Source organism: Nycticebus coucang, chromosome 6, assembly GCF_027406575.1.
Source record: "Nycticebus coucang isolate mNycCou1 chromosome 6, mNycCou1.pri, whole genome shotgun sequence".
Classification (NCBI taxonomy): Eukaryota; Metazoa; Chordata; class Mammalia; order Primates; family Lorisidae; genus Nycticebus; species Nycticebus coucang.
Window position 1 is genome coordinate 34502079 of NC_069785.1, and position 19965 is coordinate 34522043.

Below are 19965 nucleotides of genomic sequence, written 5' to 3' on the forward strand. Positions count from 1 at the left end.
AGAAAAGTGATTACTGCGTGTGATACTTTTATACATGGACAGTTGTGTGCCATATGCCTGCATCTGAAGTTTTACAGCTTCAATTAATATCTTTTTCAATTAATATCTTTGATTAATTACAATTGTTATATTTACTATTCTTTAAGACATTTAATAATTTATTTTAACTATCCATTAATTTATTTATTAAAAATGGTTATGGATAAGAGATGATATTATGTCATGAACCAAGTATTATAATTTTTTTCGAGTCCTATATACCTGAGTTCACTTTAAATTTTAAAACCTCAAGATTAAGGAGTGATGAGCTATATTTCAGTACTTTTGACCTGGTAATCTTTATAAATCTAGTGACATAAGAGAATATTAATGGACTAAGATAGGTTCTGATAAAAGAATACACAATTAATGTGAAAGTATTAATGGTATGACAGAAAATACAGCGTTTTAGTGGAATACCTAGAGAGTGATAAGGAAAATGATCCAGAAATCTCTTAGAGAAAGAAAAAGGAGTTTAACTATGGGAGGCAAATCGAAGTCTCCCTTTTGGCTCCATGTGCAAAATTTACAGTCACATTTTTTTCCCCAGAAATCCTTTCATATAATAAATTTATTGATAGTCTTGTTTCTTCTACATTTCTAATTGTTTTACTCCTAAGTATATATAACATAATTAACAGAGCAAATAGGTAATCTATTTTGTTCAAAATGGTATTTATTCCTTTTAATTTTTATCCTCAGGTCACTTGAATATCAACTCCTCTGTCCCAGTAAATGGGTGGACTAAATGACTCCGTGGTCACTGAGCTTGTGTTGCTGGCCCTTTCTTGTTCTAGAGAGAAAAAAATTTTTCTCATCTTGATATGTTCTTTGCTCTATTTAGGCGTCATCCTGGGAAACCTTGTCATTGTGTTTTTGGTAATTGCTGATTCCCACTTACAGTCTCCTATGTACTTCTTGCTGGCCAACCTGTCCTTCATTGATGTGGGCCTTTCTTCTACAACCATCCCCAAGATAATCACAGACCTTGCAAATGAATACAATGTAATTTCCTTTCAAGGTTGTATGACTCAGATATGCTTCATCCACATCATGGGAGGAGTGGAGATGGTGTTGCTCATAGCCATGGCTTTTGACAGGTACACGGCCATCTGTAAGCCTCTTCACTACCTGAAAATCATGAACCCTAAAATCTGTGTTTCATCTGTAATCATTGGCTGGGTAACTGGGGTGATCCATGCCATGTCTCAATTTGGTTTTGTTATAAACTTGCCCTTTTGTGGCCCAAATAAAGTAGACAGCTTTTACTGTGACTTTCCCAAGATCATAAGACTTTCATGCACAGATGGAGCCAAGTTTGAGTTCATTGTTGCTGCCAACAGTGGGTTTATGAGCCTGGGCACCTTTATCCTGTTAATCCTTTCCTATGCCTTTATTTTGGTCACCATCTGGAAACATTCTTCAGGAGACTTATCCAAGGCATTTGTCACTTTGTCAGCTCACGTCACCGTGGTTTTTCTGTTTTTTACTCCATGCATAATTCTCTATGTCTGGCCTTCTCCCCCACCATCAGTTGATAAAAATCTATTTATCGTTGACTTTGCCATTACTCCTGTCTTAAATCCTATCATTTATACTTTAAGAAACAAAGAAATAAGGGTAGCAATAAAAAGATTGAGCAAAAAGAGACCTTATTCCAGATTTTGTTAACCACATCTCTTTGTAGCAGCTTTAAAACTAAACAACCAACTGCAGGTTGGCTTATCTCCACTTAAGCACCTCAAATTTCACAAATCCAGAGCAACTGATCATCTGCCATCTAAACCTGCCTGCACTTCATCTCTAGAACGTGAGGCCAGTACCATTACCCTAATGAAAAATGTATGCCCATCAAGCAAAGAACGGATATTCTTGCAGAGAACAGCTTGGTCTACCAAAAGACATTTTATTCTTGAAATTTTGCTTATTCTGCAAATAAAAGAATATAATCACATTGTTTCTGCTATTCATCATGCCTAACAATAACCTATAAATTTGTTGTAGTGAATGTAAAGAATTTTCACATTGGATTGTCAAGTATAAAGATCCAGTAGCTTTATTTATTATTCAAAAGAAGGCCCAAGGACAAAAACCTCAGAGCAAGGTAGTTTATTCTAAAGGAAATTCTAGAAGACACTGCTTTGGGAATGTATAAATGAGCCAGGAGAAAGAGGAATGCTGGTAGATAGTGCATTAATTTATATCTTATTGCTGTGGACAACTGGGCGCAGACCAGCTGTGACCTTCAGAGAGCTGTATAAATTCTGTAACTTGTCACTTTTCCCCTTTAGGGGCAAGGAAACTGTGTATTTCTCTACTGGTTTAGAGTTGCTATGGGATATAAACTCTGTAGCAATCCAGACTTTTCCACACAAAATTCTAAGCACTCTTGATCTCCAAAGAAAAGTCCTCAAGCAAAGAATCTCAGAAGCTTACAATACATGTGTAAAACAATCCAAATTCTTGGGAATATTAAATACAGAGGGGTATGTGGGAAAGACCAACAGCATTACATAGAGTCCACATCTTTCCAGGCTTGGAGGCATTTATTCTCCGCATGAGTTCACTCCTTTGTTGACCCTGTCAACATGTGTCCTTTGTTGGCCCTGTCATTACATGTGTTCATAGAATGACACACATCATCATTGCCCTTTACAACTCATTCTAGATTCCCCTCATGTTTATCATGCACCTCTGATGGTCAAGGCCACTTGCCAATATCCATGATTACCATGCTCCCATCAGGCTGCAACTGCTGTAACAGTCCCTTATAGTTACCGTCAACCATGACTGATGCAAGCATAGCTGCAATGCTATTTCTTCACTAATTGCGAGAGTAAACATCATATACTAAATTGACCTCTAAAGGTCAATTATACCCATCATTATGGTAACTTTCTTCTTTTTCTGCTCACCTAAAAAATCAAGGAAATGAAAAAAAATTACTAAGGAGCTGCTAAAATTTGGAGCTTATTGGAATGCTCACTATGTATCAAAAGAGGCATTCTCCCCACTGGGGCAGGGCTTAAAGTTTCAGGTCTGGAAGTTCCAGTTCCCCAAGTGATGGTGAGAGGAGCCATTCTCACCATATACCCTTGGTTTCCATACCTACATATTCTGAGACCCCATACTTTACAATGTTCACTGGTTCAAAGTATCACATTAAAACACAGAGCCCCAACTATGCAGAGTGCCACCTCCCAACTAGCACTTAGTTGTTCATTTTCTTGCACTTTTCAAAGGCTCTTTTTATGTTCTAATAATGTGGTATCTCTGTTTAATACAGCATATTATAGCAGTAGTGGATCACTTGGTCATGTGTTCTACTTTCTTTGCTGTAAAGTATATTCCTTTGTCCTAAGGCATGTTATGAAGGACATTAGACATTCTATGCATCTTTTTATAGTTTAACAGCCAAGGCCTCCATCAGTGGTGTGAGAATCAAAGCTGCAGCTGGAATACATATTTATCTGAGTGAGAACAAATTGCTGTTCTTCCAGCATGGAAAAGGTCCGGTGTAAACAACTTGCCTTCAAGTTACCAAGTGAATGCCATGACGGGTGAAACCATTTCAAAGTTTGACATCCATATGTGGTTCTGAAAGGTCAAACAAATTAACAGCAGCTGTGCCTGGAACTGCCTTGATAATATGCAAACATTCTGATTAACCCATGCAAAGACCTTATACTTGCCATTTATAACTACTTCGTTCCTGAGCCCTTTGTACAGCACTGAAGTGTCTGAGCCAGGCTCTCAACTCTACTATGTAACACTGTTTTGAGAGTATGGAGTAAGATGAGAAACATGAATAAGTATCTATGTATTTCCTCCTACTTTCTCCTGGCTGAGGGAGAAATGCCACATCTTAAACTGACTTATGTATAATTAATTGGTGTCAATCTTAAGTAAAAATCCACAGTTGTGTAGAAATTAGAACACCGTCCCACACAGAGAAACTAATTGCGAGAGTAAATATCATATACTAAATTCATTTGACAACTCCCAAAAAAGTGATAGGTGGATTTCTATTTTTGCTTTACTTAAAAACATAAAATAAAAAAGGTAACCCATGAGGAATGCAATGTAAAATAAGCGACATACCTAAAGCTAATCAATTTGTAATTAGGAAGAAGTTGACTAGGATATCTGTGCTACTGATTGTACATTAATCAATGGGACTTTAAATAATTAACAATAAGAAAACAATGGTTATGATAGTAAAGAAAGCAAAGAGAGCCAAATATTGTCCTATAATAAAGATGTATTATCAAACCATAGGTGAATAAATTCATATATTATAAATAATTACACTTTTGAAAAAGCAAACAAAACATCATATTTTTATACATACAAAAATTGGATACATACATTCTAAAATAAATTAATTAGATGAAAATATTTGAAAATTACACCACAAAGTAATGTGTTAAAATATGGATGAAATTGGAGGTGGAGCAAGATGGCAGCCGAGTAACAGCTTCCTTGCATCTGGGCACCGTGAGTCTAGGGAGATAGGACTCCAGGCATCTCTGGCTGGTGGGATCTGCCTATCATCACCCCTGAGAGGATACAGGGAGTCAGCAAGAGACTTCTGGACCCCAAGAGGAGGACTAAAACAGTGGAAAACCGGCAAGTGGTCACGTGTGTTCAATCTGTCTAAATCCGCCCGCAACTTTCACAGGCACGAGAACTTAAAGAGCAAGTGGAAGTGAAAGGAAAATTAGGGCAAGGAAACAGATAAAAGAAATCACTCATGAGGAAGAATCAGCAGAAAACTCCAGGCAACATGAAGAACCAGTCCAGAACAACCCCGCCAAGGGAACATGAGGTAGCTACTGCAGAGGATTCCACCTATACAGAAATGTTAGGAATGACGGAAAGGGAATTTAGAATACACATGTTGAAAACAATGAAAGAAATGATGGAAACAATGAAGGAAACTGCTAATAAAGTGGAAAATAACCAAAAGTCCAAAAACAGAATCAAATAAGAGATGAACGATATGAAGAATATAAAAAGGATATAGCAGAGCTGAAGGAAATGAAACAGTCAATCAGGGAACTTAAAGATGCAATGGAAAGTATCAGCAACAGGTTAGACCATGCAGAAGAAAGAATTTCAGAGGTAGAAGACAAAGTTTTTTAGATAACTCAGATAGTAAAAGAGGCAGAAAAGAAGAGAGAGAAAGCAGAACGTTCACTGTCAGAATTATGGGACTTTATGAAGTGTTCCAACATACGAGTTATAGGAATTCCAGAAGGGGAATAAGAATGCCCCAAAGGAATGGAAGCCATACTAGAGCATATTATAAAAGAAAATTTCCCAAATATCACCAAAGATTCTGACACTCTGCTTTCAGAGGGCTATCGGAACCCAGGTCGCCTCAAATCTAACCGAGCTTCTCCAAGACACATTGTGATGAACCTGTCCAAAGTCAAGACAAAAGAAAAGATTCTGCAAGCTGCCAGGAGTAAGCGCCAGTTGACATACAGGGGCAAATCCATCAGAGTGACCGCAGACTTCTCTAATGAAACTTTCCAAGCAAGAAGACAATGGTCATCTACCTTTAATCTACTTAAACAGAACAATTTCCAGCCCAGAATTCTGTACCCTGCTAAGCTAAGCTTCAAAATTGACAGAGAAATCAAATCATTTACGGATATACACATCGAGGAAATTTGCCACAACAAGACCAGCTCTACAGGAAATACTTCAACCTGTTCTGCACACTGACCACCACAATGGATCTGCAGCAAAGTAAGAACTCAGAAATTAAAGAACAGAACCAAACCTCCACACTGATGCAAAAGATAAAACTAAGCAATGGACTCTCACAAAATAAGACGAGTAGAATACTACCACACTTATCAATTATCTCAATAAATGTTAATGGCTTGAATTCCCCACTGAAGAGACATAGATTGGCTGACTGGATTAAAAAACACAAGCCATCCATTTGCTGTCTGCAAGAAACACACCTGGCTTCAAAAGACAAATTAAAGCTCCAAGTCAAGGGTTGGAAGACAATTTTTCAGGTAAATGGAATTCAGAAGAAAAGAGGAGTTGCGATCTTATTTTCAGATACATGTGGATTTAAAGCAACTAAAGTCAAAAAAGACAAAGATGGTCACTTTTATTGGTCAAGGGAAAAACACAACAAGAAGACATTTCAATTCTAAATATTTATGCACCCAATTTAAATGCTCCCAGATTCTTGAAACAGACCTTACTCAGTCTGAGCAATATGATATCTGATAATACCATAATAACAGGGGACCTTAACACTCCTCTTACAGAGCTGGACAGATCCTCTAAACAGAAATTAAACAAGGATATAAGAGACTTAAATGAGACCCTAGAACAACTGTGCTTGATAGACGCATATAGAACACTCCATCCCAAAGATAAAGAATATACATTCTTCTCATCACCCCATGGAACATTCTCCAAAATTGATCATATCCTGGGACACAAAACAAATATCAACAGAATCAAAAGAATTGAAATTTTACCTTGTATCTTCTCAGACCATAAGGCACTAAAGGTGGAACTCAACTCTAACAAAAATGCTCGACCCCACCCAAAGACATGGAAATTAAACAATCTTCTGTTGAATAACAGATGGGTGCAGGAAGAAATAAAACAGGAAATCATTAACTTCCTTGAGCAGAACAACAATGAAGACACAAGCTACCAAAACCTGTGGGATACTGCAAAAGCAGTTTTGAGAGGAAAATTCATCACTTTAGATGCCTGCATTCGAAAAACAGAAAGAGAGCACATCAACAATCTCACAAGAGATCTTATGAAATTGGAAAAAGAAGAACAATCTAAGCCTAAACTCAGTAGAAGAAAAGAAATATCCAAAATCAAATCAGAGATCAATGAAATTGAAAACAAAAGAATCATTCAGAAAATTAATGAAACAAGGAGTTGGTTTTTTGAAAAAATAAATAAAATAGATAAACCATTGGCCAGACTAAAGAGGAATAGAAAAGTAAAATCTCTAGTAACCTCAATCAGAAATGATAAAGGGGAAATAACAACTGATCCCACAGAGATACAAGAGATCATCTCTGAATACTACCAGAAACTCTATGCCCAGAAATTTGACAATGTGAAAGAAATGGATCAATATTTGGAATCACAGCCTCTCCCTAAACTCAGCCAGGAAGAAATAGAGATCCTGAACAGACCAATTTCAAGCACTGAGATCAAAGAAACAATAAAAAAGCTTCCAACCAAAAAATGCCCTGGTCCAGATGGCTTCACTCCAGAATTCTATCAAACCTTCAAGGAAGAGCTTATTCCTTTACTGCAGGAATTAAATTAATTTTTGAAATTATTCCAAAAAATTGAGGAAGAAGGAATCTTCCCCAACACATTCTATGAAGCAAACATCACCCTGATACTAAAACCAGGAAAAGACCCAAACAAAAAGGAGAATTTCAGATCAATCTCACTCATGAACATAGACGCAAAAATTCTCAACAAAATCCTAGCCAATAGATTACAGCTTATCATCAAAAAAGTCATTCATCATGATCAAGTAGGCTTCATCCCAGGGATGCAAGGCTGGTTTAACATACGCAAGTCTATAAATGTTATCCACCATATTAACAGAGGCAAAAATAAAGATCACATGATCCTCTCAATAGATGCAGAAAAAGCATTTGATAAAATCCAGCATCCTTTTCTAATTAGAACACTGAAGAGTATAGGCATAGGTGGCACATTTCTAAAACTGATTGAAGCTATCTATGACAAACCCACAGCCAATATTTTACTGAATGGAGTAAAACTGAAAGCTTTTCCTCTTAGAACTGGAACCAGACAAGGTTGTCCTCTGTCACCTTTACTATTCAACATAGTGCTGGAAGTTCTAGCCAATACAATTAGGCAAGACAAGGAAATAAAGGGAATCCAAATGGGAGCAGAGGAGGTCAAACTCTCCCTCTTTGCTGATGACATGATCTTATATTTAGAGAACTCCAAAGACTCAACCACAAGACTCCTAGAAGTCATCAAAAAATACAGTAATGTTTCAGGCTATAAAATCAATGTCCACAAGTCAGTAGCCTTTGTGTACACCAATAACAGTCAAGATGAGAAGCTAATTAATGACATAACTCCCTTCACCATAGTCTCAAAGAAAATGAAATACCTAGGAATATACCTAACGAAGGAGGTGAAGGACCTCTATAAAGAAAACTATGAAATCCTCAGAAAGGAAATAGCAGAGGATATTAACAAATGGAAGAACATACCATGCTCATGGATGGGAAGAATCAACATTGTTAAAATGTCTATACTTCCCAAAGCAATCTGCCTATTCAATGCCATTCCTATCAAAATACCAACGTCATACTTTCAAGATTTGGAAAAAATGATTCTGCGTTTTGTATGGAACTGGAAAAAAACCCGTACAGCTAAGGCAGTTCTCTGTAACAAAAATAAAGCTGGGGGCATCAGCATACCAGATTTTAGTCTGTACTACAAAGCCATAGTGGTCAAGACAGCATGGTACTGGCACAAAAACAGAGACATAGACACTTGGAATCGAATTGAACACCAAGAAATGAAACTAACATTTTACAACCACCTAATCTTTGATAAACCAAACAAGAACATACCTTGGGGGAAAGACTCCCTATTCAATAAATGGTGTTGGGAGAACTGGATGTCTACATGTAAAAGACTGAAACTGGACCCACACCTTTCCCCACTCACAAAAATTGATTCAAGATGGATAAAGGACTTAACCTTAAGGCATGAATCAATAAAAATCCTCAAAGAAAGCATAGGAAAAACACTGGAAAATATTGGCCTGGGGAAAGACTTCATGAAGAAGACTGCCATGGCAATTGCAACAACAACAAAAATAAACAAATGGGACTTCATTAAACTGAAAAGCTTCTGTACAGCTAAGGACACAATAACCAAAGCAAAGAGACAACCTACACAATGGGAAAGGATATTTGCATATTTCAATCAGACAAAAGCTTGATAACTAGGATCTAAAGAGAACTCAAATTAACCCACATGAAAAAAGCCAACAATCCCTTATATCAATGGGCAAGAGACATGAATAGAACTTTCTCTAAAGACGACAGACGAATGGCTAACAAACACATGAAAAAATGTTCATCATCTCTATATATTAGAGAAATGCAAATCAAAACAACCCTGAGATATCATCTAACCACAGTGAGAATGGCCCACATTACAAAATCTCAAAACTGCAGATGCTGGCGTGGATGTGGAGAGAAGGGAACACTTTTACACTGCTGGTGGGACTGCAAACTAGTACAACCTTTCTGGAAGGAAGTATGGAGAAACCTCAAAGCACTCAAGCTAGACCTCCCATTTGATCCTGCAATCCCATTACTGGGCATCTACCCAGAAGGAAAGAAATCCTTTTATCATAAGGACACTTGTACTAGACTGTTTATTGCAGCTCAATTTACAATCGCCAAAATGTGGAAACAGCCTAAATGCCCACCAACCCAGGAATGGATTAACAAGCTGTGGTATATGTATACCATGGAATACTATTCAGCCATTAAAAAAAATGGAGACTTTACATCCTTCGTATTAACCTGGATAGAAGTGGAAGACATTATTCTTAGTAAAGCATCACAAGAATGGAGAAGCATGAATCCTATGTACTCAATTTTGATATGAGGACAATTAATGACAATTATGGTTATGGGGGGGACATAAAGAGGGAAGGAGGGAGGTGGGTGGAGCCTTGGTGTGTGTCACACTTTATGGGGGCAAGACATGATTGCAAGAGGGACTTTACCTAACAATTGCAATCAGTGTAACCTGGCTTATTGTACCCTCAATGAATACCCAACAATAAAAAAAAAAAAAAGAAAGTGGGAACTAAACAAGGGATCTGTACACTTATAAAGTGATGTAATGGTCATTCAAAACTAAGAAGGGAGAAGGAGGAAGGGGAAGGAGGTATAAAAATCCCATCTTTTGGGTACAAGGTACACTATTCTGCTGACAGATACACTGAAAGTCCTGACCTCAGAATTGTACAGTTCACCCATGTAACAGAATTTGTACCCCCTAAATCTACTGAAATTAAAAAAAAAAAAAAAAGACTGCTTACGGCGCTATATCCATTGCATTTAAGCCCTCTTGCTGGTTTCTGAAAGAAAATCTTGGCACACATTGGGCTGACTGTCTCCCACACCACGGATGAGAGCATGTTCAACAATTGTGGATGACTTTTCACTCTCCTTCCAATTCATTTAATCTGCATAGCTCATGCCCCACACTCCTAACATTTCCTGTCCTACAGAGAACTTATTTCCTGTCCATGAGCACAATATGCAGAAAATATCCTTACATATTTATTTTTCCTTACCTCTCATTGCCCAGGAACTCTTCTGATATTTTTTCCTCTTGGAAAAATTAATATGACTCATAGACCTGGCAATTAGAGCTCTAAGAGGCAACAGTGGTTCACTGACATTTAGTGGTACTTCTTCTCAAACCTACTGTTCTTTCAGTATACTCAGCCCCAATAAATGGCATCAATATTGACCTAGCTGTACAATCCAAAATCTGGGAATAACAAATTCATTCCTTCCCCTGATGCCTAAGCATCAATAAATCATCCAGTTCTATTACTTCCACCTTCTAAAAAGCTCTTACAGATTCGTCCTTAATTTCATCTGCAATGTTACCATTGTTGTCTAAGGCTTCAAATGTCATTTTTGGAATAGAATATGGTCACCTATGTAATCTTCCCCCTTTTAGTTGTAGTTGCCTTAATTCTCATTTTCTACAGTTTAGTAAGAAAACTTTTATTTTAATCTGAACGTGTGATTTTTTTTCCCTCGAAACACCTGGTTGTCATTTCCTTAAATTAAAAGACTAATCCCTTATTAGAGTTTATCAGGCCATCCAAGACCTGGCTTCCGTCTCCCTTTCCAGCCTCAGATAATAGCATATGATCTGTAATTCCAGAGCAAATTTGATTTTCTTTTACTTGCCTGAAAACGAACTCTTTCATGTCTGGGGCTTTGCACTGGCTGATCATTCTGTATGAAACATTTGTCCTTGATGTTTTGTCTACGAACATTTATTCATTCTTCAACTCTGAATTTCATCATTTCACCAGGGAAGCTTCCCTGAACCTGAGTCCAGAAGAGCTCCTTCCATTATATGTTATGTTACTCTAACACTGCACAGCACCACTTTTGTAACATTCGTCACTGTCATGGTTTATATTCAATGTACATCTTCCTCACTGCATTTTAAGTTCCACGTGGGCAGGACCACGTGCTCCTGCTATCACATCACACACTTAACAAAGAGTAAACAATTTCCAAGGTGAATGATTTATTGATGCTTAGATTTCTTTGTACATTCGATCAAAGGCCATGTGATTAAAGAACTTATTTCTGTTTTTATTCTATTATCTCTTCTCAATTAATGTTTTCTGTCTCTGTCTTTTCCACATCTCCTGGGTGAAATCCACAGATGAGTTTCCTTTGCAGGCTTAGACCATTTCAAATCTTGAGCCAATCTCAGCCGAACCAGCCTGCAAATTGTTGACCTCAGACTTCTCCTATAATCCTAGGTTTTAAGAAACCTACATTTAAAAGATCAGCTCCTCTGTTGGCATGGAAGATTTCCACTGTGCCCCATCCATTTGAGGAGAGAGCCTGCAAATTAAGGCATGATCTGTATCTGGCTGGCCAACTCCCTAGGAGTCTACTTCTGCCTAGATTCCCCCTCATTCCCCCTTCATATACTGTTCCTCAGTCTCCCATTTAGAACAAAGAAAGGCACATCATGGCAGAAACACATTTGCATGGTAAAATGATTTATTAGACATTGTGTTGTTCACCTGTGTAGGGGCAGCAGGAGAAATTTTCCTCTCATCTCCTACGCACCTGTTTTACTTCATCCAAGGTACATGATGATTTGTGTAACTGATCATGTATGCTTATTTTTTTAAATATTTCTGCCCAAATTATCCTCCAGTTTTTATCTTACTTTTAAATTTTTGGAAGTCATTATTTTCAAAAATTAATATTGGATCAACCAGTATGTCTCATTAGGATGATAGTCTAAAGAAAATCATTTTCTTCATTTCTGAGCAAGAGAAAATGAAATACAGCACTAACCAAGGTAGTGGCTAACCTTGACACTTGTAGGCATCCATGATGACCTCAAGAGTAGATTCTCTGTGTCTGTTCGTCAATGATAAAGTTCAGGTTCTCTAGTGAAATCCACCAGGCTTGTCTCAATGGCTCAACAGAGATCCTTTTGGGTGATTATCTCTCCCTCAGGTAAACACATACTCCTGTTAAAATAACTCAAGATAACTCCCTTTGTTTTTTTTTTCCCTAGGATTTTTTTTTTTTTTTTTTTTTTTTTTTTTTTTTTTTGGTTTTTGGCTGGGGCTGGGTTTGAACCCGCCACCTCTGGCATATGGGACCGGTGCCCTACTCCTTCAGCCACAGGCGCCGCCATGGTTTTTTTTTTTAATGTTTATATAAGTTTTCTCAAGATCTCTAAACAAATTGATTCAATAAAATGTAAGTTTTAATTGTATTCAGTCAATTTAAGAAGGATAAAGTTCAAAAGCTTTCAAGGAGCCCTTCATCCCCAAAACCCTCATGTTTGGGACACAGGTAGGCATCCAGAGGCAAATATGTACTTACCATAGTTGATAACAGAGGAAAATCCATTTATTCCCATGTTATCAATTATAGGCACTGTGTTTACAGGTCAGAAGTTTTAGATTTCTTCAATTTTTATTCATAGTATCATAAGTAAAGGTATGTCTTCCCACCTTGAATATGTTTTCACTCCAACTCAATCATTCCCAGAAATTCAGACCACCCTAAATGAAAATTGTTTTATACTAGCAAACATTACTTCAAAATCTTTCTTTCCCTTTGTTTCATCACTAGGCAATTCTTTCGATACATCTCTCTTGGGAAAACCAGTGAGACTCAAAGATCTGGTCCCCAAGAGAAACTAACAATGGGGTGGTTATTGGCCGTCTCAGCAGCATTCCTGGGTCACCCTCCCGTGCAGCTAATTAACTTCATTCCTATCACAAAGAATCCTGTATATAGCTTTGTTTTCAGGAGGATTACTTATAGACGTGAAGACTAAGCTATCTGAATTTCTCCTTCTCCTAAAAATACACATTCTATGACTGAGCAGAAGGTAAGAGATATTTTTAATCACAAAACTGCTCCTATCGTGGTTGTTCCCCTTTCACTATTCCTCTAAACACTCCCTTTCATTTTCTGCCCTTCTGCAAACATACGTATCCAAGATATTCTCCTTCTGAAATATTTTTGTCCTTTCATTCCACATCATCTATTTTCAAATTTTAATAATTGAAATGTATTAAGTCTTATAAATTAATTCCATACACACTCCCCTTTTGTATTTTTAATTTCTCTCCTTAGTGTAAAGATGTTTAAGATTCCGGTGCTTTTGACATTTGTTCTTCTGAACTAATTATAAACTTCATTTTCCATTGTGCAAAGCAAACATCTAGCCTCAACTATTACTACCCTATTTGAAAACCAGGTTCTGTTATAAACTAGAGGAAGGAAACCACAAGTCTTGACCTCCATCATTCTGATATGATTCAGCCTCTTTTACTATAACTTTCTTCCGCATTTGAAGGCTTCAGCCTAGGCTGAGAAGCTTTTAAATACAGAAAGATTCTAGCCCCATATCAGGAAGTGGTAAAAATGGGCTGCTGACTATGAGTCCTGAAATGGAACTGTTTGAAGACTAGGCAGTTTGTTTGAAGAAAGGGAACTGGGAAAAGAAATGCCCATTGAAAAAGAAGAAATAATCTTTTAGGAAGGGAAGGCTAATTTCTATTTTTTTTTTTTTTTATGAGACAGAGTCTGCTTTGTAGCCCTCGGTAGAGTGCTATGGCGTCACAGCTCACAGCAACCTCAAACTCTTGGGCTTAAGCAATTCTCTTGCCTCAGCCTCCCAAGTAGCTGGAATGACAGGCACCCACTACAAAACCCAGGCTATTTTTTTTTCTTTTTTTTACAGATGACGTCTTGCTCTGGCTCAGTTTAGTCTCGAACCTGGGATTACAGGATGAGCCACCACACCCAGTGGGAAGGCTAATTTCACTGCAAAACAAAAAAGAACTTAAGAATAAGAGAGTCCCTCCAACAGGCTTCTCAACCTGTGGGTCACAACCCACAGGAACTGTGTTAAAGGACACAGTAGGAAGGTTGAGAACCACTGGTAGAGTGATCTTATTAAATAAAAATACTTCTAGCTTTTTTGTGAACATATCTACTAAGCAGGCATAGAGCATTGTTGGAAAAGACCAATGGACTGGAATTTTGGAGATCTGCTGATTCTGGCTTTGTGAATGTATTGCTGTGAGCACTGTGGATAACAACTTAACTTCACTGGGTTCTCTACTTGTAGAATGAAGTAATTGGATTAATTAATTTCAAAGTTCTTTCCTCCTTCTATACAAAACTATAATTCTGATGATCTTCTTTGTTTAATATGTGCCTGCATCTCTTATTTGAAAATGTGTCTTTCCAGACCCAGAATGACTGAAATATTTTAAATCTATGATAGGAAGATGACAAACTTCATGGAGACTTGGCTTCTGAAGAATTTCTATGTACTTCACTAAGTCATCAGTTTCCTAAGAAGGCAGAGAAACCAAATACATGATCTTTTTCTCCAAACAAGCTTTCTCAAGTCATCAAGATTTCTTCAATAATAATACATCATAAGTCCATATACTGTAATAGAATGGGTGAGACCTTCTTCATTAATTTAAATATTCCCTTTTTTTATATGACTGGGTTGTCACCAGGAAGTACAAGATTGTGGACAAGTATTATTAAATATAATTTTATAATGTATTTGTGAGAGGTACTATTTTGTTTCTGATAAAAGCAATTACTATCCATTTTTACAAAATTCCTCCACCAGACTCAGTGCCCATAGCTTAGTGGTTAGGGCTCCGGCCACATACACCAGAGCTGGTGGGATTGAACCTGGCCCAGGCCTGCTAAATAACAATGACAACTACAACAACAACAATAACAAAAGCTGAGCTTTGCGGCAGGCACCTGTAGTTCCAGCTACTTGGGAGGCTGAGGCAAGAAAATTGCTTAAGCCCAAGAGTTTGAGGTTGCTGTGATCTGTGATTGCATGGCACTGTACCACAGGCAACATAGTGAAACTCTATCTCAAAAAAAAAAAAAAAAAAAAAAAACCTCATCTATCAAATAGCTCTTGAGCTATTTTATGTACCAGCCACTGTTGTATGCAGGTAGTATGGCATTGTACAAAGCAAAAATGTTCCCTGCACTCATTGACTTTAATATTACATTTATGAAAAGCTACAAATATTAGAACTAGGGTAAATAAACACTGCCTAGGGTAATAAAAACACAGACATATTTGTATCAGGTGCTCCCTACTTTTTTAGGAGATGACTCACCTGTCAGCTGAATCACCACCAGCAGTTTCAAGTAGCCACCCCATCCCACCTACTTCATTGTCACGTCTATTCACTCATATGCTTAAACTCTTAACTTTCCTTTGCATTAATATTTTTTTCTACAGATTTTTCATTGCTTTCTACTTTTCATGAGCAATATATATAAACAGTGTATGAAAACTCAACAAAAGTCTATTCTCTCAAGTATTCACAATACATCAATGTATGTTGCTTTACACCATGATAAGAAATCTAAGTAAAAAGGTACAATGTTCCACCAGTGCTTCCTTTGATCATCACTTTATCTCCCTTATTTCTCCTTTAGAATTCTTCCTTATTCCTCCTCCTGTCCCTCCTTTTTGTATTCTCTAACTCTTTTTCTAATTCGTATTCCCTCTTCCTTTTTCTTTAGGTCTTCTCTTCTGCCTCTTTGTTAACCATGCTTTTGACTCTGCCTCCACCATACTGCTTACATTCATAGTTCCATATTTTGGTTGTGATTGGCCCAATTTATAATGGTGAAAGGTCATGAGTAGATAAAATTACGTGCTGTAATAGCATTTTTGAGTCTTTAGACTAATAAGGTCATATCATTTGGGATTTCCCTTTTATTTATTTATTTATTTATTTATTTATTTTTAATTTATTTATTTTTATCGTTAAATCATAGCTGTGTACATTAGTGAAATCAAGGGGTACAATGTGCGGGATTCATATACAATCTGAAATATTCTCATTAAACTGTTCAACGTAGCCTTCATGGCATTTTCTTAGTTACTGTATGTAGACATTTGTTTTCTGCCTTTAGTAAGTTTCTCCTGTACCCATTCTAAGATGCACCATAGATGTGGCCCCACCCATTACCCTCCCTCCAACAAAACCTCCCCCCTCCCTTCCCCTTCCTTGGCCCTTTCCCCATAGTCTTGTGCTATAGTTGGGTTATAGCCTTCATGTGAAAGCTATAATTTAGCTTCATAGTAGAGCTGAGCACATTGGATACATTTTCTTCCATTCCTGAGATACTTTGCTAAGAAGCATATGTTCCAGCTCCATCCATGTAAACATGAAAGAGGTAAAGTCTCCATCTTTCTTTAAGGTTGCATAATATTCCATGGTATACATGTACCACAACTTGCTAGTCCATTCATGGGTCACTGGGCACTTGGGCTACTTCCATGACTTAGCAATTATGAATTGGGCTGCAATAAACATTCTGGTACAGATGTCTTTGTTATATTGTGACTTGGGAATGCACACTAATACGTTCCTTCTGGAAGGATGTTTGGAGAATACTTAGGGATTTCCCTTTTTGATAAACTTAATTATCAGTCACACTCCAAGAAAAACACCATTTTAGCAGTAACACCCTGATAGTAATAGGAATGCCCAAATCTGACAAAGTAATTCAGAAACTTTAATTGCTTTTAATTGCTGTAAAACAGCTCTTAATGAGATTCTACCTTCATGATGCGAGTGTTGGAGTGCTCGTTGTGTATGTTGCGTCTTAATTTACCGGGATAAAACATTTGAACTTAAGCAGCCAACGTGATTCTTAAGCTTCAGCTTTACTTCTTTACTTCTTTATAAATAAAAGTTTATGAATTGGATCCTGAGCTTACTAAGCTGCAAAACACCTGCTTCTCAGCAAAGTAAAGGGCATTGCCATGAAGTCTCCCAGGGATGATCTTATCAACTGTGTAATGCTTCCCAGATTCATTTCCCTGCCCCAAATCTTTTGTCCTTATGCCCCTGTGATTTGGATGAAGTCTAGGGATAGTAGTATGAATGAATCGAAGGAATCAAAACATTTTAAAAAGTACAGATAGAAAAGTAACATGCTCCTTGACTTATAATATATGTCCTAATAAACCAAACATAAATTGAAAATGCAGTTAATATACCTAACTTACCAAATGTCATAACTTGGTTTACTTACCTTAAATTTGCTCAGAACACTTACGTTAGCCTATAGCTGGGCAAAATCACCTAACACAAAGTCTATTTTATAATAAAGTATTAAATATCTCATCTATATTGAATACAATTTCTATTAAATGCATATTGCTTTCTCACCATTGTAAAGTCAAAAACTTTTTTTAGTTAAATCATAGCTGTGTACATTAATGCAATCATGGGGTACAATGTGCTGGTTTTAGTAAAGTCAAAAACTTATTAAACCATCCAAGACAGGGACCTTCTATGTATAATTCATTGAGAAAATACTAGAAAGAATATTTAAGAGAACATCTAGGTGAGAGAAGGTAGGAAACAATGCAGAAATTGACTAAAAGGAAAAAAAATTGCATTTTGTGGAAATAGAAAAGGAATTCAACTTACATGTCTCCATCTGATATATATATATTCTTCCTAAAGAATTTTAAATTGTATTTTTCTTATCCTATGGTACCTTATCGCTTCTATTTCTTTGATCATTCATTATGTGTCTCTTCATATTTCTCCTTACAACATTACAAACTGTGCTCCTTCTGAACTTGATGAGAACACTAGAACATCTATTTTCCTTATAGTTATTTTCTGATGACCAGAATTCATTCAATGTGGCCATTCCCAGCCAAAGTGAAAGAGGGGCAATGCCTTGCACACTGCCTGAATGGAATATGCCAAGAAGTTTTAACTTTACAATAGTTTATACAAAGTCCAATAAATTTACTCAGGACCCTTTATTTAAGGACCATGTATCTCCTTGAGAATCTCACCTATGAAAACAATTTTAGCAGTTCATGAAAGGAAGTAGTAGAGTTCTTTATTAAATTGGTTTGCCCTCTTATAGTTATGAATCAATTCTGGGTTTCAAACATTCTTCATTCTGTTTTCTTTGCCATTCTATGTTTTATCAAAAGTCTAGTATGTGTATAAATATGTATACTGAAAGATACTTCAAAGCCTACAAGGAGAGTTTCAGAGCATTTTAAAGCACTAAAAAAAATTCAAAAGCAACTACTGTAATTTAAAATGTTGTACTATGCAATTTGTTTACCTTTATTACATTTAATATTTATAAGAAAAGTATTTCTAATGCTATTATAAGCCCTTGCCTCCATGTTTATTTTAATAATACTATATTACATTTCATTATGTATATACATGATAATATACTTAAGGCTAATGTTTGGTATTTAAATTGTTTCAAGGTTATACCACTGTCAGTAAAGTATAATGAATACTTTTGTGCTGAAAACTTTTGTACAAGTAGAATTCTGGAAGGAGGATTATCACACCAAAAGGTATTAATTCAAAATTATTAATATATGATTTCAAAATGCTTTCTTTTAGGTTTAAATTAGTCTGTATTTCCTCCAGGAATGTATTAAATACCATGCTCACTGAGCCTTTGCCAATTTTGACAATAATAATGTAAAACGTTTTCTAATTTAATAGAAAATTAATAGTATTACAGTTTATCATATTTCTTTACTTTCTAGGACACACACATACACAGCTTATATTTCTAATTCTCCTTTTATCATTTATTCCTATATTTCTCAGGGGGGAGGTTTTTATTGAATGGTTTGAACTCTTTCATATACTATGAAAATAGCAGTCTTTTGTCTCTCTATAGCATTTACATTCAAGCAGGAGTAATGTGCTAGTTTGAGGTAGATTATTTTAAGCACATGTAGGAAATATCCTTCAGTGTTGTCTTTTTTTCTTTCTTTCTTTCTTTTTTTTTTTTTAGTAAGACAGAGTCTCACTTTGTTGCCCTCGGTAGAGTGCTATGGCGTCACAGCTCACAGCAATCTCCAACTCCTGGGCCCAAGCAATTCTCTTTTCTCAGCCTTCTGAGTAGCTGGGACTACAGGCCCCCACCACAATGCCCGGCTTTTTTTGTTGTTGCTGCAGTTGTCATTGCTGTTTTAGCCACCCTTGGTACATGGGGCCAGTGCCCTTCCCACTGAGCCATGGGCACCACCCAGTGGTATCTTAACTGTTATGCATTTATGTTCCGTTCCTAATTTTTACTTAATTTTTTTACTCTTGATTACATTTTGAAATCTATTTTTATTGATGATCTTTTGAAACCCATTTTACATGCTTGTATACAATCTTCCAATTTTATACCTTTTCACATTTGGATTTTTTTAACCTTTATTCTTTTTTGCCTGAAATTTCTTGTATTTATTTTATGCATTTTTTTCTAACTTCTTAAGTTGCTGATAAGTTCACATATTCGAGCAAATAAGAACATTTAAACCCACACATCACCTCTCGGTGCAATTTTGTTCATACTCCATTAATCTTTCATACCCTGCACTCCCATTATTTTGTAAATAGTCAACTGTCGATTAAATAAGAGATTGTTTATGTAATCAATTTTAAGTTGTTAACTTTTAAAATACTATTTTCAGTGCCTCTAAATTAATTCCTTCCTTTGTTTCCTTCAGGTCACTTCACAGTTTTCCCCTCCTTCTGAGTCA

The 19965-nt window shown here is 36.5% G+C and overlaps 1 protein-coding gene across 1 annotated transcript; it reads left to right on the forward strand.

The window, feature by feature from the left end:
• Nucleotides 1–774: 774 nt before the first annotated feature.
• On the forward strand, nucleotides 775–1710 carry LOC128588657 (olfactory receptor 4F15-like). Its single transcript, XM_053595534.1, has one exon. The coding sequence runs from the start codon at nucleotides 775–777 to the stop codon at nucleotides 1708–1710; it is 936 nt and encodes a 311-aa protein (XP_053451509.1).
• The last annotated feature ends 18255 nt before the right edge of the window (nucleotides 1711–19965 follow it).